The sequence below is a fragment of the Ascidia mentula genome, chromosome 6 (assembly GCF_947561715.1).
Source record: "Ascidia mentula chromosome 6, kaAscMent1.1, whole genome shotgun sequence".
In the NCBI taxonomy this organism is placed as follows: Eukaryota; Metazoa; Chordata; class Ascidiacea; order Phlebobranchia; family Ascidiidae; genus Ascidia; species Ascidia mentula.
This window is the reverse complement of record NC_138571.1, coordinates 11,166,946-11,190,243: the sequence shown is the minus strand read 5'-3', so window position 1 is coordinate 11,190,243 and position 23,298 is coordinate 11,166,946. Positions and strand designations below refer to the sequence as shown.

The 23,298-nt window shown below is 38.2% G+C and overlaps 3 protein-coding genes across 6 annotated transcripts; 1 reads left to right on the top strand and 2 right to left on the bottom strand.

Moving 5' to 3' along the window:
* Positions 1-6,794: 6,794 nt before the first annotated feature.
* On the bottom strand, positions 6,795-12,305 carry LOC145905515 (selenocysteine-specific elongation factor-like). 4 transcript variants are annotated; one of them, XM_082992737.1, is made up of 10 exons: positions 12,141-12,305; positions 11,891-12,036; positions 11,650-11,804; positions 11,300-11,446; positions 11,067-11,231; positions 10,391-10,770; positions 9,285-9,401; positions 8,568-8,682; positions 8,016-8,172; positions 6,795-7,515 (listed from the first exon to the last, which is right to left on the bottom strand). In XM_082992737.1, the coding sequence occupies exons 1-10, from the start codon at positions 12,263-12,265 to the stop codon at positions 7,325-7,327; spliced, it is 1,698 nt and encodes a 565-aa protein (XP_082848863.1). In that variant the 5' UTR covers positions 12,266-12,305; the 3' UTR covers positions 6,795-7,324. The 4 variants fall into 4 exon arrangements, with proteins under 4 accessions (XP_082848863.1, XP_082848865.1, XP_082848866.1 ...); XM_082992739.1 differs by having other exon boundaries at positions 11,891-12,080; positions 12,141-12,267; XM_082992738.1 differs by having other exon boundaries at positions 7,373-7,732.
* An 814-nt stretch (positions 12,306-13,119) lies between these two features.
* On the top strand, positions 13,120-15,920 carry LOC145905941 (tektin-4-like). The gene is made up of 8 exons (XM_082993272.1): positions 13,120-13,431; positions 13,748-13,871; positions 13,934-14,062; positions 14,128-14,198; positions 14,367-14,510; positions 14,690-14,912; positions 15,204-15,358; positions 15,454-15,920. Exons 1-8 carry the CDS (start codon positions 13,151-13,153, stop codon positions 15,668-15,670), a joined length of 1,344 nt encoding a protein of 447 aa, XP_082849398.1. The 5' UTR covers positions 13,120-13,150; the 3' UTR covers positions 15,671-15,920.
* A 173-nt stretch (positions 15,921-16,093) lies between these two features.
* On the bottom strand, positions 16,094-22,850 carry LOC145905635 (ubiquitin carboxyl-terminal hydrolase 10-like). The gene is made up of 15 exons (XM_082992889.1): positions 22,721-22,850; positions 22,494-22,667; positions 22,318-22,374; positions 22,215-22,239; positions 21,252-22,013; positions 21,095-21,186; positions 20,771-20,880; positions 20,267-20,408; positions 19,847-20,008; positions 19,523-19,641; positions 18,915-19,104; positions 18,557-18,704; positions 18,014-18,076; positions 17,822-17,943; positions 16,094-17,574 (listed from the first exon to the last, which is right to left on the bottom strand). The coding sequence occupies exons 2-15, from the start codon at positions 22,515-22,517 to the stop codon at positions 17,509-17,511; spliced, it is 2,082 nt and encodes a 693-aa protein (XP_082849015.1). The 5' UTR covers positions 22,518-22,667; positions 22,721-22,850; the 3' UTR covers positions 16,094-17,508.
* Between the last annotated feature and the right edge of the window lie 448 nt (positions 22,851-23,298).

The window sequence follows — 23,298 nt, the reverse complement described above, 5'->3', positions numbered from 1 at the left end:
TTTCCTTCTTCTATATAACTGCTACCAAAGCTGATAGCAGTGAATGTCACAACCGCCTTTCAGATGGCGGTCCAAGAAGTGCCAACACAATAATTGCGACAATCAAAACAAGAAATGCTGACCACGACAATCCTGATGATAGGATATCAAGCCCCGTCAGCGAGTCTTTTAGTTGACTGCTGGTGATACGACTATGTTGCGCCATCCTCACTACAACAATCAGCAGGAAATTTTGCGGCTGGTGTTAATTTGGTGGAATCCCATGGCGCCTGCCTGCATCCTGCATGGCTCGTCTCCACTGAAACTGCATGTTTCCTTTCACAAACAAGCGCGCGGGGCTTCCATTTATAAAGAGCCCGTACAGCGGCGGCGCGCTGTTGCCTGTCACTTGTCTTGGATGCATAAACCAATAAAGTAGCTCAACAGCACTGCAGTGCTAATGCAGACTGTCGCTTTTGATCACAATCCCAGCAGACAAGGCGAAGACAAACAAAGGCGACGCTGCTTCTAATTTAGATCCACAATAATGACTATTAAACGTCTTTTGCGTCGCGCTGGCAACGCAATCTGAAAATAGCAAACAAATCGCAACGCATGCGTAAAATCGTTTGCACTGATTCTAAATAAATAAATAAAGGGTTAGATATGCCCAAACGTTAAGCTAACGAGCGTAAAGTTAACTCATCAAACTTCCTCTGACATTTTTTGATTGTCACCTAATAGGTTGCCCCCGCTGTATAGTTAACGGACGAAGTAATTATTTATTTCTGCCTGTGACGCCTCGGGTTCGCGTTTTAAACTCATCGCACGTCGTTCACCCCTCCTGTTAGTGGGGCAGACCAAAGTGTTGTCATTTCATACTCTGAATCACATATTTTGGTGGTTGCAAAAACTGGCGCTTTCGAAGCAAACGTTCGGCAATGACAAACTATAGATGACAAGTCCTTGAAAAAATAATGTTTAAACACGCGGGAATGCATTTATTTGTTTTAAACATTGTTTGTGAAACCACCACTAGACCTTGAAACTACCTCAACATAAAACAAAGGAAAAAGCAGAATATGAATTTTCACTTACACACTCAACGTTCAGTGCCCATTTCCGCAAGGAAATTGACGTCATCGGTTGTGAGAGAAACGCTTAACGAACAGAACCGCGAAGGTTGAAAGCACCTTTGTTTATTTATCCGGCCTCGTGGACCAAAACGACAGACACTGGGGTCGCGTTTACTTTTCCTTTTCGAGCGGCAAATGCGTCACGGGGTCCAACTGTGGATGACCTTCTACCATTGCGAAACTAACACTGACTATTCACGTGCAATTACATCGGAACTGGGTAGTGTGGTTGTCAACGCGCTCCATTGCCTCTCAATTACCTCACCCAGAAACCCAATTGATTGGATATTATGACGTTTTGTTTGGATAATAAGACCTGGCACTGTCGATTTTATGGCGGATACACTATACATGTGAGACGAATCTTATATTGTAACCATTAAGTTATTACCTCTGACCAAATAACGAGTGACCGCAGTTTTGCCCAAAACAGCCTGCTTGTTCCTCTGTTCTAACACATTGCTGTACGTGGTGCACTGCCACGATAAGCAAATGGTTGCCAAGCAGTGTTAAACGGTCGTTTTTCCTTTCTTGCCATCATGTTTCAATAGATCAGTCTGACTGCCATTTGGTTAGCCCTTCACAACGACAGAAGCTGACACGAGCATTGAAACCGAATCCTGATGAGCCACCATTGTGCGTATCTGCCGTAATGGAAATTTCGACCCTACGCCTCTAAAAATATATGCAATGGATAAAAGAAAGGAAGTCTGCCAGCCATGCCACGCGGAAAACCAGGTCGCCTCGTATCCTCACAGGCCGACCTTTCTGAAAAGTCGCCGTTCTATTGCTTACTGTAGGATACGAGCTTTTTTAATCTGCGCACCAAGACCTTCTGCTGCTAGAACCCCTGGTTTCTGTATCGAAGCCAACGATAATGCGTTTGACAGTTGCGGTTTCGTTTTTCCTTACTCGCAAAACTTCCTGCCAACAATTCCCGACCCTATGCGGTCATTTTGCTAGGTGACACGCATCAGTAAACGTTTGTCTGACACTTGATGCAAAACATTGATCAATCTCAAAATCATTTTTGAATAATAGATAAACCTGATTGACTTGGACAATAATGACGGCTGGGCCACATGCAAATGCAATAGCTGACTGTCGTGGAGTGTCTTCCGGGCTCGGGTTAAAAGCGAGGTTTCAAGACAGTCATTCTCGACGTTGACGGCGACATGAAAGACTGGCGAGGCCGTGTCCAGACATAGGACAATAGCTGACGTGGAAAAGATCAATTTTGCCCATTTGCGATGATTAGCGGCAGGTTATCTAGCGGGTGTCGATGTCGGATAGAATTGTAGCCAACACGGGTAATTTTACCACTTAACAGGTGTTACCAAAACTCGTTTGAAGTTGACAACTCAATAGAAACTCATGTTTAAATAGACAAAAAAGCTACATAGTTGGTGTCATAGTGTTAATACAGTTGTTACAATGATCCTTGCCCGTACGAACCTGGGCGTTTATCTCTTTCTGTTCTGTCTAACCCTTTAAAACCCGAAACACCACATCTTCACAAACAAAGGCTGTTTGGGCTGAGTGCCTTTGCACAAACAATACAAACAAGGAAGGGCAAGGTAATCTACACGCTCGAGCCGAACCAACATCCCGGGCTACTGACAAGGAAGCCGGATATTCTTTTTCTCTGCTTGGCTTTCGTAGTTCATGACGTCACGATCAATTACTGCTCTCGACGAGGCGGCCACGTGTTAGGTGCTTCCCCACGCAAGGGTAGCCATGGCTCCCATAAAAGGAAAGGACTTGGAGAACGCGGTAGGTTTAATGTCTGGTTCAGTAGCTTGAGTTACAGTACCTTTAAAATGACTAACTGACGTGCCTGGGTCGACCAAACGATGCCGACTGTAACTGGAGTGCTAAAATGACTCGCCAGTCTGTTTAAACGCTCCATTGTGCACTGTAGATGACTAACAGAATGCTCTGACCACAGACTCGCATTCACTGACGCGTTTTATGTCGGTTTCAAATTTCCGATGTGTTTATCGGAAATCAGAACGCGCCGTATTTTTGCAAGTGATATGGCTGCGACGGCCTTTTGCTAGAACCAGAGGCCATATACCTTGAAGATAAGTATCTCTAATATAAAGGTGTCTGTTTTCCGTAAATAGGGAAGTTGTCAGCGTTACAAACGCCTTTAGATGCCATCAAATAGGCGCTGGAATTGTGCAATCCAAAATCAACACGATCATTTTGAACGTGTTACGATATTCCACTCGTCTGACACTCCATGAAACGCACAATACGAGCAATATTTAAATTTTTTGATGCAATGCATTTATTTCCGTTTCTATCTGTCATGACATTTCCATTGCCTTTGCGTACAATCAAGCATTTATGCTCGGTTAATCAGGGGCGAACCGTAATCATGTCCATATTTAAAACGCTAAACGCGGATCTACGTCACTGCGTTGTGATGCTAGGAAAAGAGCGGTTTGCTCAATTTTGTCCCAGAATCTTTCGTGACGCAAGCGAAGGGGAGTGAATGCGGTCGATGATGGATAAATCGAAACGATGTCTAAAAAAAAATATAAAATACTGTACATGGTGCTCACGGTAAAATTTATCAGAAGAGTTCCATAACTTGAGAAACGCGATTTATGTAAAAAAAGGTATTCCAAAAGTTTGACAAACTATATGCGAAACTTTCAAAAACGCCAATTACGTGCTCATGCTAAGATGATGAGACTTCTGCCAGATGTTTCACAGAGTAAAAAGCTTTTGTGTGTCCCACTAAGGCGAGAAACGTTTCGAACTTGCACCTGTCTACTCTTCACACCATTAATTTTATGCTTGTTCAACAAACATGGCGCCTAAAACCGCAATTGTTGGTCAAACACACACTATACACAGAGGGGGGCGGAAACCTCAGTTAAGCTTCTTAGCTGGCGCGTGAAAGGTTTTTTTTAAACTGGAAGTGCTCGCTGCGTAATCCGCAGCAAATCCACTTCGGTACCGCAAACAGAATTGAAGTAACGAAATGACTTCATTAACTCCGACCCATTCTTAATTACACCGCGTTCTTTCAAGAGACTTTTTAATGACACATACAAAATACTGCGGTCATTAGACCCTAATTGTTACAGTTTGCCGTGGGTGATCACAGTAGAAACCATTCAATACCTCAAGTTAAACAACCAAAGATCAACCCCCAACCTCGGAACTCGGCAGAACATATTTGGTGTCTTACGCTTTTAGTCTATTTGTTACGCACTTGTAGCAGTTGACAACAACTGTTCTTTCGTTCACCACAGCTCATTTGCTAATTGCACGGTAGATTTTGTAACATTAGCCATCTGGTCAACGACGCTACAGTCGATACGCCCATAAAGACATGTATTTGAGAAAGGCAGAAATGCCACTGTTTTCCAAACAATTCCACATAAATTTCTGACAATCAGAAACTAAAGTGACGTTCCCGCTTATCTGGAAGGCAGTATCTAAGCATTTTGCAAACAACACCCCATCTTTATAAAAGCGTTGTTAGCCTGAAAGTAAATGAACGTCTGTCTGTTCTCAAATTTATGACGTACAAGGATTGCGGACCTGTGTCTTTCGTCAGAATAACGGTGTCTCCACATGAATTAATCATGGCACGAGCCGCTCCATCGACATTATAGCGCCTACCCGTCTTCTTATCGACTGGCTTTCTGCTCCCTTGAGGTGAAATAAAATTATCTTCACATATTCTGCCCATTACTAACACAAGGGCATCAAGACACCTGCTTTAAAATTATGATTGCGATCAGAATGCTTTGCTCGTTACATCACGACATTTGAAAAAACCTCTGTCAGAACAATTTGATTCAAGCACAAAAGTTAAGACGGAAACAAAACTAAACATCAATTGACCACTCAGTTTTTTATAAAAAACGCTCGTTTTATGTCGTCACAGTGCGCTTCGAAAAGCAGTAAAACAGCAACCTCTACTTTGCCAAGAACTGCAAGCACAACCAATAGGTCACAGCGCTTTGAACTGAAATCGATTGGAGTTATTAGAAAAAGGCCCACGCCTCTAGCACCACAGTGACAAAGAAACTGCCATGTGTTCCGAAGCAAAGCGGGCAGCCAACGGCAGATGTATAATGGGTCGCACAGGGGATTATTATTACACCGTGGAACGCACTGCGGTTTGTTGTTGGTCCTGCAGCGTGAAAAACAGCAGCCTTTTGCCTGTAGTGCAGGAATTCGCACTGGTTTCAAAAACACTTAACTTTATTGCCGACACCTTTTTGTCCAAATGCTTCCAGGGCAGACGGTATCACCTTTGTTAGTACACTGCAACCTTGATATCAATATCAACTTAATGCCGAATTAGTATGCCTGAAGGCGCTGGTTGCAGCACGCTTTCTTGTAAAGCTAGAGCTACACTTTTTCTGTTAGTACATTTATCGCAATTGATCTCGCATCATCTTATGAACACCAATCTTGTTTTATGTATAACAGTATAGGCCTACGTTCCTTTGCCGCAATGTGCAAACACTGGTTTTCTCTCAAATTTATTTCTGTTCAATGTACCCCTTTGATAGTATTTTTTTATTGTAATTAGTTTGTTAACTGGAGTAGCCTAAACTGATTTCATCACGAAATGCTGTGAACAAACAACATTTGCTTCTGTGGGACGTGTATGTGTTTGTTTATATTTTAAAAATTATGTTGCTACCACAAAATATTCTAAAATGAAATCATGTAATCTTGCCACGTTGTCCATTGCATTAAAACAAAATCGAATGCACTTAATATTAAAAAAATGGTTTGAAATTACAGTTTATTATTACGGTATAAGGACTGCTCTATTAAATGTATAAGCAACTTCGTATACCCCTTGCAACCTAATCTCGCACACTCACAGTGGTACCAATACCCCCTGGTGGGGACCCCTGCTCCATCCAATAGTTTTTTTCAAATCAGTAGCGAAGGACAATGGCCAACCGCAAAGGACAATGCTTTTTTTTTACATCAAACCACTAAATAACCTTAATTGCGTGTTCATGTGCACGATAGGGAAAAAAACATATCGAATCTGTCAGCGTGTACAATGTCTTGTTTTCAGGAAACAAGAAATATGCTTTTGTGAGGTTAAATAGATAACCAAAGGTTTGGCGGAGCGTTTGCGTTTCGACAGCGTCACACAAGACCATTCTCCGCGAAGAGCAGACAAGGCAATTTGGTGAGACGGATCGATGGTCTCATTAAACTGGGCACTCATGCGTGACGACCAATAAAATGCGATTCCTGCGTAAACAACCGCGACACAATACTCACATACCAACGTCATTTTCTTTGAGCATGATTTCTGTTTTAGCAAAAGCGCATTTAGGCACCAAAAGGCTTATTAATGAGACGGCATTATTAAAGGCCGTCACAGTGCAGGAGAAAGCAATGTTAACGATTTTTTTCTTTGTTGTTAAACTCCGATAAACCATATCGAATAATAACTCACTGTCGCTAAGCGCACCATGAAAGCAAACTTTGTAGGCTTTAGATATATATATTTTGTAAACATCATATACCACCACAAATTTAATTCATAAAAACTGCTTTTTTAACAACTGAACCCATATCTGATGTGCTCTGAACCGAAGATATTTTTTTGAAGCAACGAGGTAAAAGTGTGCATAGAATTGTATTTCGGACGTACATATAATATACAACTTAGCACGAATCACAAACACAACAAGCTTGTCGGAATACAAAGCATTAGAGCCAATGCTTTTAGTGAGATGCAGACACTAAAACGTACGTGTAAGTCACCATAGCTACACTGATGAGACCTATCAGATAGAAACAGAGATCCTGTCAGCAGCTAATGTTGAAACATATGTGCATGCATTGTAAAAAGCTTGAATCAATCTCTAGCGACGAAAACCTTTCTATTCACTTAGCCAATGCCAGCAATTTGCCATAGTCAAGTTTTCTAGTGATGTTATAAACACGGATTTTCTGTGATTTTTGTTTACAAGTTTGAAATTTTGGAGTTGTTTAACGAACAAAAGGAACACTTAAGTGAAAAGTTTATTTTATCGAAGTACAATAAAAGAACAAGGATTTCGCAACGCGAAAAGTTGCGAGTCACCGTCATAACGCAATGATTGCAAAATAAAACATATTAAAACGAAGTACCCAATTAATAGCAGTCTAATTATCTACGTCAGGTAATAGTGCAGAACCGCCCGAAAGTTCAGGAAAAGCAATTAAAACTGTTCCGACCATAGTGACTGCGTCATCTTCTTTTTGGGGTCATACACATATCTTTTAAACAGCAATGAGACGCCAACGGGTGTCGTTTCAGTCGCAATTGGGTTTTGAGCTTCGGCAGTCGCCTTTTTTCGTGACTTTTTGCCTTTTCCAGCCAGCGCTGCTTTCGTCTTTTCCGACAAACCGTCTTATTTGCAAAAGAAAATTGGATGAAATTTGTATAAATACACCTTTTACATGTTACGTAATACTGCGTGCAGCACCTGATGAAGCGAGATCAAGCTCGCGAAAGCTCGTGCGAATAAAGTTGTTTAACAGTCAGTCTCTTGTCAAAACAGTGCACCAGCAGTTTAGGTAAAAATGCGGTGAATTTATTCGACGTTTCGATGGTCATGCTGCAACAACTACAAACCAATGAAAGTGAAAACATCGAATAAAATCAGTGGTTTTCTATTGCCTGAAGAACCTTGTAAGTAATAAAGAGTTAATATTTGTGACAGACCTGAACTCTCAATATGAAAGCACAGCAGCCACATATACAAAATGATGTAAATTATTATCGAAACTACTGTTGTAGGCTCGGCTCATTTGTAGCAAATACATCTAATCGCAACGACAATTTAGTTACCCATTGTCCCATTTCAAAAAATGTCCTTACATTACAATGTTTTGTGCGGCAAAAATCACCTGGAATGCGGACTTTGACTTTGCCACTGAGTCCGAAAGAGCCTTCAATCACTCCGCTCTCTCCATTAGAAAGTCTGACTTTCAAACCAGCAAAAAGCTCCACATTTGTCTCCTTCTTGACAAGTTCCTTGCATATTACGTTGTATTCATCGTGTATCTACCAAAAACAGCAGTTTTTCTGAGTAAAAAGTAGAAATGCATTGAAAGAACAGGGTTATGTCTAACCAAAAATTGCATAAAACGCAAAGCAAATTTCCGAATCTAAAAGAATCTCCGTGTTTCAAACCAAATAGTTTTAATGTATGTGGTATTTCGATTCGTAAAAAGCCTAAATATCTCAATGCATTGAATTATCGATTTGCGAAGCCTCATATAGTTATAGAAGAATAGAACCTCCTTTTAAATTACAGATTTAAAAATACTGTTCCAAATAAATTTCCTGATTGTAAACAACTACAACATATTTTAGTTTATCCCCTTAAAATTGTGGACAGTTTTTATTGGCCATCACGAAATTTTATCCTTTCGACGAGTAATTTTTTCCCTTTTTACCCTTTCGACAACTCCTTCCCTCGTTTTATGTTTGTAAACTCTTAGTTTCGGCAAAACGGTCTTGGCGTAATCTTTGTCAACGATGGCTTCCACTATTTGTGCCTTGAAAGCCAACCTGAAATTAAAGGTATTTGTTTGCATAAACTGACTTGTAATAAACATTGAGCTACAGACAGTAGTGTATACTGTTTCGACCTGTTAGGCCTCATCAACGCAACTGGAACTTATGTTGCTCTGAACCAGCTGGTAGACTAGCCAGGTACAGAATTTTCCACTTCGTGCTAGTTTTTAGTCCACGTTTATCCGCCCATAACACTATTGGGTACCAATTAGTTGCTTGGCAACAGTGTGCTCCACATGTGCTCGTCTTTACTGTTCAGAACCCGAGCATGCGTAAGGATTTACAAAAGAATGGCAATTGACTAAAATGTAGCACATTATGTACTCGACAGACAATATACTGTACAAGAACGAAGAATTTAAAATAATCGTTTAAACTAACCCCTGACCAACGGGTGGCCATTTAGGGGCCAAAAATGTCACAAAGACAAACCTACCAAAGAATAAACACATGTATGGTAAAATCTGTGTTCATCGTGGCTGCTGCATTAGTTCTTTTGTCAAAATGACTAACCATTTTGACAATCACCGATGTGAAGACGGTTCACCGGTTTATTACGATATCGGAAGACTTTACATTTTCTACAGTGCAGTTACCGGCATTTGTTTGCGTGAATGTCGGAGTCGAGTTTGGATCCGATGGCGAGGCTGTTTGTCCTACACACGATGGACTTCTCAAACTCCAGCAAAGCCCACTGCGGAGCGTCGCTAGACCTAAACACAAATAAGTGAATCCGTTATAATTTCGCGACATATGCAAGACTGGGATTTACTCGGCGAGAATCCAAGCCATCAATTGAAAATACCCCTGTTTTCGATCATTTGTTCAAAAAAGAAATAAATTGAGCCATTCACTTGCATTAACCTAGTGGTTGTTTCTGTTTAAAAGTGAGTATTATGGCGGTTATACGCCTACCTCAGTGGTTTTTAAGTGTGTCGTGACTCCATGTGCGTTTTGAGTTATGATGGGCTTCACGTAACAATTTGAACAGAGCAAATTGGTAATTTTTGGAAAAGAGGCCAATAACAAGTAAGTTAGGCTTCTGCGGCTGATAATTGTAAACATAAACGTTGCGATGGATTTATCAAGTGCCGTGAATCAAAGTAAGTCGCATCCGAGGTAGTTTGGGAACCACTGGCCAACCTAACCTGCAGAAAAAGTCAAGTTAGGCTGACAACCATGGATTTCAAATGACTAAAATAATGTTTTATTTTAAATAAAGTGACCTAGCGGACATACTGGCAGACACTATTAAAACGCGTCGTGCGTCACTGCTGTGCTTCGTGGCGTAGAATTGTTTTCCGCCATGGAACGCAACTTGTTTTTCGCTGAAAACGGAGTTTCGAAACTAAGGGGGTTTCGGTCTTTGTTAAACAAACGGGTTGCAACCAGGAGAAGAACTGTGAGCTCATGGAACGAGTCAGATATAAATATCTTCAAACATACGCTACAGAAACTTCATGCAACGGTTTCACTTGACTTAACCTGGAATGGAAAGAAATGTTGCCTTTGATAGCTGTAGTAGGCATAGGCGTATCCAAGACTTGTTAAACGTGGGCCGCATTTTTGGAGAAATCGCCCGATTTTTCCTCTTAAGTTAAGGGTAATTTTGGTCGAGTATAGTAAACCCCTGGACCCCAATGGATACGCCTATGGCTGTAGCTATGTTTGAACTAAATAAAGCAAGGATGATCAAACTCACTTGACCAACTCCTCTTGATATTCGTAATCCCGGTCAAACACAAAACGATCGTCAACGCCAAGTTGCGCCACAGCGCCATCAAGCGGCTTGTCCGTTGACTTTTCGCCCAAACCAAAAATTGAGATTTTCGCCATGACCGTCGAATGACCAATTGTGATATGAAACTTCATTTTCGTCTTTACGTCGCCGCTGTAGTAGTTGATTTTACTTAAAGTCACGATGGCTGCAAATAAGGTTGGAAGGGCGCCCGGTGAACACACCAACCCTCGTTCGAGAAGTTTGGGGTCGAATTGTGTGACGCAAATTCCCGCGCGATCGCCTTGTTTTGCCGATTGCGTTGGTTTGTGGAACATTTGAATCGACTTCACTTTTTTGCACTCCTGCAACAAGACAAGCGATACTTTGTAAAGCGAATTTCAGCACAATTCTCATTTATATAGTACATTGCACACAATTAAGTTTCGTAAGTGGAATTTGTCCTGTTTTGATAAAAAGTCACACATAATTGTTCTTGCAAAAATAATGAAATAGAGCCAACGAATAATTGCAAAAATATATAACAACTGAAACTCCAAACACAAAATAAATGTTATTTTCAGAAGAACTGTAATAAAGTGCATACCACACAATCCACATTATGAAAAAAATTAATATCACCATATAGAAAAATACATACTTGTACACTGGATATTTCAATGGTGTTGTTCACAGCTACTTGCCCACTTAAAACTGTGCCCGTCATTACTGTACCTTGGCCACGGATTGAAAAGCAGTGATCAACACTAAAAATTAACGGTCCCTCAGTTGACCTTTGTGGTATGTAGGTATTTTGTTGCAAAACCTAAAAGATTTTAACAGAAAAAGATTCAAAACTAATCAGAAAAAATGTCCCATATTTAGCATTACTACCTGGATTAGGTTTTGAATTCCCATTGGTTCATCTTCATTACCTTCACTTGCACCAGGGTTGGCTGACACAGCAGTTATAGGGCACCCAGCAAACTTACCACCTTCAAGAGTTTTGTGCATGCGTTTCATCATTTTTTCAATAGTGGCCTGCAAATCAGATTTACTTAGATTTTGTGTTTTGGTTTTAGGAGCAATGCAACCTACAGCTTGTCAATCTCAACTAAAATAATGAATATGTTAAATTTATTGATATATAAAATATGCATTTTGCTGACTTCAAATAAAAGTTAATCTAAAATGATAATTTGTTTCATAAGTTAACAGAATGAAGATTGCCTAAAGCAATTTACCGTTCTTTTGTTTTCAGGAATGAGGTCAATCTTGTTTAACACAATCAACATTTTGTTGCAGATTATTTCACCAATTATTAGGCATTCGGCTGTTTGAGTTTGTATGCCTTTCGCGACATCTACCACCAGTACCATTAAGTCAATAATCTGTGCTCCTTTAGTTTGACACAAAAAAATAGAAAAAAATGGATTAATATCCAACAAATTATGAAGAAACATTACAAAAATGCTCCTTTTTTACCTCCAATGATTGTTCGAATTAGAGATGCATGACCAGGGCAATCCACCAGTGTGTACTGCAGTTTTTTGTACTTGCTGTTTTGCAAATGTTGGGGCAGGTCAATGGTGAAAGAAGAGAAGCCAAGGTCCAAAGTAATGCCTCTTTCTCTGAGAGATTGAAACGCAAAATCAACAACGGTTCATTGCCGTATCTGGATATTGCAAATGTAGGTGCGTGTGCCAAGTATGGTTATGTGATTTAAATATCTCACTTGCTCTGTGGATTTTTGTCAAAAGCTGCAGTTGAGGCGGTTGTGCTCAAGGCCTTGGATAACGACGTTTTGCCACTGTCCACATGCCCAAGCATTCCAATATTAAAATTCAATGTGTCCTCCATATCTTTCAAACAAGAAAAATATCTGACAACTATCTCATCAAAAGGCGATCGCATTGAGTGCGAATGACGCAAAAAACGAAAAAAACTCACATGTGTGTCTATGATCATCAGCGCGTAACGGAAAAATAAGACTCGCAGCAACGAAATACTTAAACTACTTTATTGTCATCTATTGTATTATCAAGTCCATTCTCTTAATTTTAAAGATCACCCTGGTTGCCTTTCGTGATAAATATAAACGTAAGGGTAAATTACCCCAGCGTAACAAAAAAATTTAATGCCGAATGATATCCTTTAACAGTTATGCCAGACGCGGTTGCTATGGACACTACGAAGCCGCGTTGCTTCCTAAATCCGGGAATGTTGTGTTGTTCTTCCAGGAAGGGTCGTATATTTCTTTTGGATATTTCTTCTGGACAGATTTCTGTTAGTAGCCGCAAAACAATTTGTTGCAAATTTGGATCACTTAGGCACATAGTGGCTTATATTATATGCTTGAAAATGAGATTGTAGGGTTTATACATGCAGAGATTTGTTGCTTTTGTTGTATAGTGTTAGTTAATTTTGCGTTTGGAATAGGATACTTGTTACACCTACGATTCATGCAACTTCATAAAGGACCTGTAAATGACCTTACAGTTTTTGTTTGAAAATCATTATGTTTTGTAATGAAAAATATATTACCTTAGTTCCAGCAGTGATTCACCATGTCTTTATCTGCTTTAAGCAGTTTATGGCCTCTAATAATGTTTGGCGTTGATATTTTTTAGCATTAATATTTCTGCTGCCAGAGTGAACTTTACTGTTTTACCACTTTTAGCAGTAATTTTGATTTTGTTTATGATTTTAGACAATTTTCACAAATTTACTTTTTGATTGTAAAAAATGGCAGCAGCGGAGGTTCTCCTGAAGGCAGAGCCAGCACCAAATACAATTCCTGTAAATACTCTTGGTATCAAGGAGCACACCATTCCTATCAACACTGGAGCATACACTTCTTTTGGCCAACCAACGGCTGGTTTCAGAACAGCCAAATATACTCCAGAAGAATGGCACCAAAACAACTATTCCAAGTTTTATCAGTCCTTTACCGACCGTGACAGTGCTGAACGAATCCAACATGAGTCCAAGAAACTGGCAAATGAGACACTTGCTCTCACTAACCGGTAACACACTTTTATAATTTGCAGGTGTTTTTAAACTTTTGCTACAGTCATTATATATATACTTTAATAATAAATTCGCATAAAAATGTTTGGGATTGTAAGACTTATTTTAAACATTTATTGATTATAAGACTCACCATTACAAGATTTTTTTTTGATAAATTTTTAAAATAGCATTCTATGATAGCTGTGATTGCCAAGTAAAGACCTGCGTTGTTGGGCGATTCTGCATTGTCATGTTAAAGCAAAAAACACTTTCTCATTCTTTAAATATACATAAAGCTTGTTTGGGTTATGATGCCTTGCTTACATGCAGGACTCAAGCGGATGTCACAAAGAAACTGGGCGAAAGAATTCATGACATAAATTTCTGGAAGTTTGAACTTCAGAGGGAAATTGATGACCTAATTGCTGAAACTGACCTTTTGTTCCAGCAAAAGGTAAAAAAATGCATTAGCTCTTTTACCAATTTACCTTGGGTTAACAGAACATATATTCATAGGTGCGTCTTGAAAAAGCATTGGATGCCACAGAAATTCCAATGCAGATTGCCACTGATAACTTGGAGTGCAGGTTTAGAAGACAGGGGCCCGATCTGGTGAAGGATAACACCGAAATTCAACTGCTTAGGGTTTGATAATTAAATATTTGTGGGATGTGCAGCTATTTGTTTAATTCATATTGTTTGAATTTCAGGAGGTGGATTTGCTCAAGTCAGTGCAGGACCTATTGAAAAGAACCATTGAGCAGACTAAAAATCAAATTAGGTGTGGCTTTTTGATGCAAATATAATATTGTAACAATGATGTACTGTACCAAAATGCTAACATATGTAAATGTAAACTTTTCTCTTGATATATATGTGGACAAGAGGGCATGTATGGTGCCGAATAAAAACAGATTGAATGTTTTTAAATTGTTTTGTGTGTTTGCAGAATGAACAGGGATGCCAAGCAGAACTTGGAGTTGGATTGGAGTGATAAGTTAGATGCCCACAACATCGATGACAAATGTGGTCGACTTAACAACCAGTCGACTGACATTCAATATCATCCAAACTCTGCAAAGTTTGAGGACAAGTGAGTTAGTGCCAATTCCTCCATAAAATCCTGCAAATTCACGCATTGATGAAAACATTTAAAATATTGTTTCTATGCACATAAAACCATATTTTACTATAAATTAGCATTGCACTGTCCGTGATTAGTATTTCTTCTTTTAGCATACATAGCAGTAATTGATTAAATATTTTGTTTAGTTCTTCGACCCCAGAAACATGGGCTCAGTTTACTCATGACAATATTGTCCGTGCTGAACGTGAGAGAATGGCCTCAATTAACCTTCGATCCCTGATCGACAATGTGCTGCATGACACCTCGGATGACTTGAGAGAACAGTGTAACTCAGTCAATGAGGCATTTGCAAAGAGAGTGGAAGAGATGAATGATGCCAAGACTAAGCTCGAAAATCACCTGCAAAAGGTCTGAGACAAACAGCTTTTGAGTAGTTAATGAAACTAATTTGGGATGGTTTATTACTAATTTTGAAGAATATACAAAATTACATTCAAAGATATTTAGTTTTGTGCAGTCCAAGTTTTATGAAAAAAAACATTACATAGAAGTCTTGATAGGAAATAAGTTCACTAAAACTGATATTTGCATCTGTTTTAATGTAAGAAATAAGTTTCATTTCTTCTGAGCACAATAGTGTTGTTTAATTTTTGTTTCATAGTTTCTGAAGTACATTCTAAAAGTGTGGCATTTTTCCAGGTATTAATAGAGATTGGCAACCAAGAGAAGAACATTGCCATGCTCAAGCAAGCCATATATGACAAGGAAGCACCAATGCAGGTTTCACAAACTAGACTTCACCACAGAACTTATCGCCCAGCTGTGGAGTTGTGTAGAGATCCTGTTCAGTATAGGTATGTAAATTTTACAGCACAAATATACTGTGCAATCTTTCTCAAAAACAAGCACCACGGCAGTTTCATTTACTAACTTTGTTACAATTATTCAGACTTGTTTCTGAGGTGGGTGAAATCACAGAAAGCATTGAGAATCTGAAATTTCGCCTTTCGGAAGCTGAACGTTCTCTGCATGAACTGGAAGATACCAGAATGTCGCTTGAGAAGGAAATTGCCATCAAGAGCAACAGCTTGTTTATCGACCGTGAGAAATGTATGACAGTCCGTACCAGATATCCAACTGTCATCAAGCTGTCTGGGTACCAATAAACATTTGTGTGTGTGTGTAAAATAAAAAAAAAACAATTAACAAAATAGCATCAAACGTTTGTAGTAACTTTTGGTTTTCAAAACATAAATACTGCACCAATATGGGCTGCCAAGATTTTCTCTGCCCTTGTTTGACATGTATAGCCTTCTGTTAGACAATGAATAGTAAATTATACCCCTATGACGTCCTACGAGATTAAATCCACTGCACTTTTTACTTTCCGGTGTTGTACAAATAAACCCCACATCCTGTAATATCAAATAAGTTGTTTTTGATATGAGCAGCGTCCATGGGCACTACGGCAGACTATGACAAACCCTGGCTGAAAGATAACATTTTGAAACTCCCAACGACCTTACCAATTGATTGTAGATTACCTACATTGTTACCACACAATAGCGTAGAATAACACAAGCCAAGACTCACACGCGCTCAGGATTTTATTTGCATCAATTGCGAACCATTTCACAGCTTACTTCTACTGCGAGTCTGCCGAAGCAACCGCAGCACAAGCTTATGTACATCAGGGAGCTGGTGGTTTGCAGATAAATAACCAGCTTGATACACGCCCACACAACATGCATACAACCTGGTTTAAAAACATGCAAAGCGCTGAAAATCAACATTATGATTATTGTATGATTGTGCAGCTGAAACTTGCAAGCCTGCAGTCAATTTATATCTTTTAAGTTTCAAACACATTCGGTCAAAATGTGACAACCATTGTGTCTAGTGGGATAGGAGGTCAAATTTCCGTAGTCCAACAAATCCCCCCAAAATGCACACAAACCCACAAATGTCATCCTAGTGCCACTGTTATACATATACAGTACCACAATGCAAATTTAGTTAAATTAGCACATCTTGCCAAATTGCTTTGTTACAGAAGAAAAAACATATCAAACAGTTGTGTGCAAAACACAGGGTCTTTGTCCCTCCCCTAAACAATAGATTTGAATTTTCACAACCACAACATTTTTTAAGATTTGAGTACTGAAGTATGTTCAAGAGGAATATTTAGGTTTAAAGTGTAGTTTTACTGTTTTAATATAAATTTGTTCAACTTGATCACAAAACAATGCACAAAGTTATTTTGAATCGAAACTGTAGCAATTTTTTAATGTTACATAAGGTGCAAAAATATTTGATCTTATAAATTCTGAATTCGGGGCAGGATAATTTGAGAGAATTATTTCTCATTGGTTTCAGCTGAATTGTGTCACAAGCTTGAGTCGAACAAACAAGCACAAAAAAAAAATATTTGAAGAACCTAAACACTAAATTCTGTGGCTGTAAACCAACCATAATTATGTTAGGCCAATGCCTTTGAAAACAAAAAATAGCTTCAAAGCTCAAGCACAATGCTACCACTGTAAAACACAAATATTGATCATTTTACAATGGGCATTAAGATGCAGAGCATGAAATCAATAGGCTGAAACGTTAGCATGTATTTACCTGAAGAGCTACTTGTCTATGTTTTAGGTGAAGTGGAATATTGCACTTGCACTGTATGCATTGGATTGTGAGTGTAGTTAACTTTCAGCTTACAACAAAATTCACTTTTTCATTATCATGAACCAGTGGCCAAAAATGAAATTCATACTTTTGTTGTGCTCATGTAAGCAGGCTAAATACACAGTTTCAACAACCTAAAATTATTAAAAAAAAGCAATACACAACAACACACAAACAAACAATTTGTCAGAGCACAAGTAGAGTTTGCAACAGACTAAAACAGTCTGGGTTTTATTTGTATTTTTAGCAGCTTCGACTTAACGGGGATAGGAATTAGGTCATTTCATGTTGCATGAAGCAGGTGCAAAGCTTCTCACTCTTAACCAAGATCAGTTCTTCGGTAATACAATAGATATGCTGTTCTTGTTGGGCTATGTCGGGTGACCTAAATGTAACAAAATATGTATTACTGTTGGAATAAAATAAACAAAGCAACACCAATTTGATCAAATACAAAAGTAGCAGCCATAAGCCTTGAATAGTCCATAAATTTGCAATAATTATCTGCAGGTTGTCTGCTCACGAAAAACACCCTGATTAAAGAATATAAAAATAGAGCCATAATGCTAGGACTTTTAATGAAAAAAGGACAATTCCTTTTGAGAATAACCTGCACAATGTAACATTAATACCTCAGAGTTAGTCACAGTTCTGATGCTCTGATCATCAATACGCAGCCAGGAGCTTACTCCAATATGGAACACATCAGTTGAATAGTGACCTCCAGATGCCTTGTCTCCGTGGTGATACAAAACTATATGAAATGTTACATAGATTATCACACATGAGGTAGATAAAAATTAAATATTAAATGAGAATTTTACCTGCAAAAAGCTTGTAAGATCGTTGGTTGTGGCCAAGTTTGCGAGCAGATTTTGACAGAAGTTCTAAAAATGTAAAAGTTTGTTGAGGTTAATTTCTGCTTGAATAATAGTGTAACATGTTGTGTATGTGTCCTACAGTTGACCTAACAAAATGGCGCTTTAGATTCGCTGTGCAATCAGCATGTCTTGCAATGCGACTTACGTCTGTGGATTTACTGCACACCTCAGTATCTCATAATTGCGTTCCTGGCGTTAATTGCGTGTTTGCTTTGGCTATAAAAACCTGCACACCATTTTGTACCAAAACACTTGAACTGTTTGTGACTGAAGAATACAACAGTTATTTGGCAACGAGGATGGGAATCGAACCCCCATGTGCAAAGCACCCTATTGAACAGTTGTTACAAGCCTTATGGTTATGTTTCCTTTCAACAACAACACCTTGATACTCTGTTATACTCATTGTCTCATTATGAAAGTTCATGAAGTATTTGTACATAATAAACAGAACTTAGTGGTATAGACAACACGCGGTGTATATACCTTTCTGTATGACAAGCTCAGTTTTGTATTCCATTCTTTTGTTGATCTTTTTGAGTCCCCCATTTTTGTCATAAACAAAACGTTTCAGGTGCATAATAAGGATAGGGGGCAGCACTTCAAGAGTCTGTTGTCTAGATGCATCATCGCTCTGAAATATAACGATGTAAATTGTGAAAGGTTCTGGGGTTTTTATTATTAAATCGACAACAAAAGTAACTTTAATAATTTTAAGTGAAATCATTTGCCAGCCATGTTCACATGCCATTTTTTGTGACCATGTTGAGCAAAAGAGTTGAAAAAGGAGTCTTTTTGTGCACAAAAGTTATGCGTTTATAGGAAATAACATCATTAAACATACATTTGGTTCACTTGGCTGAAAGTTCTCTTTGCCAGTTAGAGAGAGCAAAGCTTCTTCTATGTTCCAAGGGTGATCAGTGGGGACATCGAGTGGCAGAGAGAAGAAAGGCTCAAGCGAAACGGAAACTTTCTGTCCGGGTCGGAACACAGAGGTGCAAAGTTCACCTCGGAACATTTCTGATATCGGAGTTCTGTCACAAATATTTTGTGTCAAAAAACTCAAACACCCAATCATTGATATACATGTTTTTATACACATAGATTTTAGTTGTAAGTTGTATATATGTAGTACTGTCAATATTTACCACCACAGATAAATTCTCGTCAAATGCTTCTTCACAAACTATATATTCATTTTACCGTATGAAACATTTCAGATGTATAGTCAGCCCATTTATTACTTTAATCACAAACAATTGGTTTTAAACATTTAAATTCCTATCTTAATGAATTATGGGCCTTGGATATTTTGACAATGCATAATCGAGGACAACATTGGGCTACAATTAAGGAACCAGTATTATTCACAACAAAATATTTTGCACAGGAAGTTATGCGTTTAGTAACAACAAAGCAAACATACTCTGCAAAGTACAAACATCCATATACCTGGTAATATCAGCACGTCTTGTGACTGCACTTCTGTTTTTCTTTGTTGTTATAACTTCTTCCCATTCATCATCGATCAAATCTCCGTTGCCGTTCACCATCTCATCATAAACAGGAATCTGAAAATCACAACAAACACATTGCACTAGTCTCCAGAAAACATAATTATCATTAGCAAGGAATGGAAACAAAAGGTTTACTTATGATAAATGCTTTTATAAAGCATAGTTCCTGTTTAAACATCACAATCTATCTTGGAATAAGAAAAATAACTTGGGCTGAGGTTTAATAAGACAACCATTCAAAGTTGTAACAAATAATGACCTCATAGGGAAGTTCATTTTCATGTTCAATGCCCCCATTTTTCAAGGCAGGATTCTCATTGACCCCGGTTGAACTATTTGTCAGATTAAGTAGCTTAGTCATCTCCTCATGGAGTCCATTTAACACACAAGTCTGGAATTCCTCGGCATCCTCCTGTCGACCCTGTAAAACATGTTTACAAAAGCATACTGTTTGAGCAAGGTGAAAACAACAAGTGTAAAACACTGCATATAGTGTTTTCCTACTCCAGGCAGTCAGACCAAGTCATTTAGGACACTATCAAGCAAATATAACAATGTTTTACTGATTAAAATGTAATTAATGTCTAGAAATCCAAATGCACTGTGCCTAAAAATGCTGAGGTTCCAATTTCTTTTCAAAAACATGTGGTTTAATTTATTAGAGTGTTAAAAGTTTTACCGTTTGAGAAAGGGAGGATTTTATGGTGCTGAGCATGTCGTACATGTAGCGAGGTTCAAATGGGGGACCTTGCTTCACATCTTTTGGTGACTGATACCCCTTTTTGCTTGACAGAGGTCGAAATTCGGAAGCAAGGCGAATACTACAAAAAACATTGCTTCAGAATACAAAGAAATGTGCAATGCCTTCTTAATACTGCAGACTTTAGTTGTATCTAAATATGTATATTTGTATGAAGAATGTTAAAAGGCTTTTGCTTTACTACACATCATTTTGCCAGCATTTATATATATGCTGTATTTATATACTTTAAAAATATGCTACCTATGTGTGCAGTAAGAGTGGAAGCAGTTATTTCCAAATCAAACTCTATTTCATGGTTTTACCCACATACATATTTAAAAGTAAAGGGTGGAAATTGTAACGGCAATGAAATTATCACTAAAATTAATAAAAAAAGAATTCCACTTCATATACAGTGATAAATATTGTCATAAAACATACAAGCTATCCAGAATGGGAGTTGAAGTTTGCTTTCTTTTTTCAGCAGGAATCAAAGGCAAACATTTAAGAAGTTGGAACAATGGTGGACAGGCCAAAAGAGCTTGTAGTGTCTGTTGCAATCATTGTCAGGAAAACATAACAATCATACTGGCACCAATTGTAACATGTTTTTTTTTACCAGTTAACATTGAACTTCCCTAGTTGGACAACACGACATAACATATTAAACACTTCCCAATGTTTTACAAAATGTTTATGCACACAAATATATTCATATACAAATGTTTATGATATTTCACTTTAAATAAAAGCTGAAAAGGATACTGCATTGATGTAGCACCAATTGCTAACATTCAACAAGCCTCTTGGAATGAATGCTTGAGGTTTGTAAATTAATTCAAGATTTGACAACTTTTCTGCAAAACATATTGTTTTTTTAATGTAAAAAGCAAAAAATAACAAGTGCATTTGGTAAACATACCTGCAAGCATTTCAGCCTCTGTGTCCTCTTTCATGTCCACGTAGGTGACAACTTTATGTGTTTTTGTTTGATTTTGCGGTTTATAATTGTTGACAGTGTTTTCTGGTTTTGTGCCAGTAATTTTGACTTTTTTATTATTGTTTGTGCTTAATGACTTAGGATCTAAACTGTTCGCAGTCTCATCCGCAAGTTTACCATTCTGTGTCTGGAATGTCGTGGAAGCATTGTCTTTGCTTCGAAACAGTCCAGCCCACGATGATTTTATTGCTGGAGGGGCAGACGGAATTTCATCTGTAATTTTGTCACATACATCGTCCTTGGCCTCCAAAAATTCCAGATCCGTAGTCCTTTCTGATTGTTGTTCATTCAAATTTTCTTCCTTCTTATCCATTGCATCATTTGGTTCTTCTGCCCAATCCAGTTCCATAACTTGGTGGTCAAACTGACCACTCTCAGAATTCTGCCTTTCTTTTGGCTGGGCTGTGTCCTCATCACTTTTTTCATAAACATCTGGTTGTTGTTCAATGGTTTCAATGGCATTTTTGGATGTATCTAATACATCCGCAACACCAATTTCCATGTCAGTTCCGGAAGCTATGTTTGATATTGATTCCTTACTTTCCTCATATATTCCATTACACACTGGGGCTTCGTCTGGCACAGGGGCACCAAACTGCACCACTTTTTGGGCTTGCAGGTTGGGGTTTGGTGAGGTTTCATCATACACTATGTCCTCAAAGCCAAATGAAATTTGACAGGAATCTATAAGCCAAAATAAAACATGAATTGAATATTGCAGAAAATGCATGCGTCACAATTTTTTATTTTTCCGTTTACATTTTTTGTTAGTCAATGCAAGCTGCACTGCTGACATGAAATAAGTTAAAACAGTGTGCACTGTATGTAGTTTGAATATGTATTCAAATGTTTTTTATTGAAACAACAAAAACAACTGCTTTTTACCTTTTTCCGGCCATGATGTAGGAAACTAAAAAAGTAAAAAGAAACATATAAATTTTAAATATACTTCACAGGGAAAAGCTTCAAATTACTTAACTGTACTTACCTCAACACAATTGTCGTAAATGTAAGTTTGCCTCAGTTTCAGGTCGACTTCTCCAAACTGCAAAATAGAATACTCAAGTCATGTTTGTTAAAAACATAATGTAATCAACAATAATTTATGCACTCTAACAGGTGTATCTAAATAGAATTTACATAAAACAATCAAATACCACCAACCTCAATCTTGCAGTTTGCATCCATTAGGAGAACTGGGTTGCTGTAAAAGTATGGTAGATGTCTTCGTTTCTTTCAATTGTTTCAGAATCAAATGAGCTGTGGCCTTTTCATTGTGCACATTGCAAAATCGTTAACACTAACTTTCTTATGCCATCATTTCCAGCAGTCTCTTAGCTTAAGATACACGAAAGTGGAGTAAATGAACAGCAAAAAACAACAACACTTACAATCGCTATTGGCGTTGCAACTTAATGGCAGTAATCAATAGGTAATCCGCTAGCGTGCCTGTGTCTTTCTGCTATCGAACGCGAATTCACCAATCTGTTATTAATCGATCACATCAGATAAGTTTTACAGCACCGCAGCATTGCTCATAATCAAAAATCCCTGTTTGCTGTTGGGTCGGCGTTTTTTAATTTTTCCGGTACTGCAAGAACATATATTGCTCAATGCAAATTCGAACTACTTAAAAGTTTTACTTTTGCCAACAGCACTAATAAAAAATTTAGAATAAAAGATGAAAATTTAGTTGTTGTGCAAATTGTTTGCCACAATTATACACAACGTGATATTAAAGATCTCGGTAATAACCAAAATTTATGAGGTAGTGTTACGGATTAAACATATGTGTGCCGGGTCAAAGGTGGAGTAAAACTTGCAGAATTTTTGGCCCACAGAGGCAATTAAAAATATAAAGCAGTCATGGCTGGATGTGATCTAAACCAGAGTTAACTTTTGGGGCAATGGACCTCTGTTTGTAAATATGATCAGTATGGAAGATAATAGAAAACAGAAAAGAAATAAC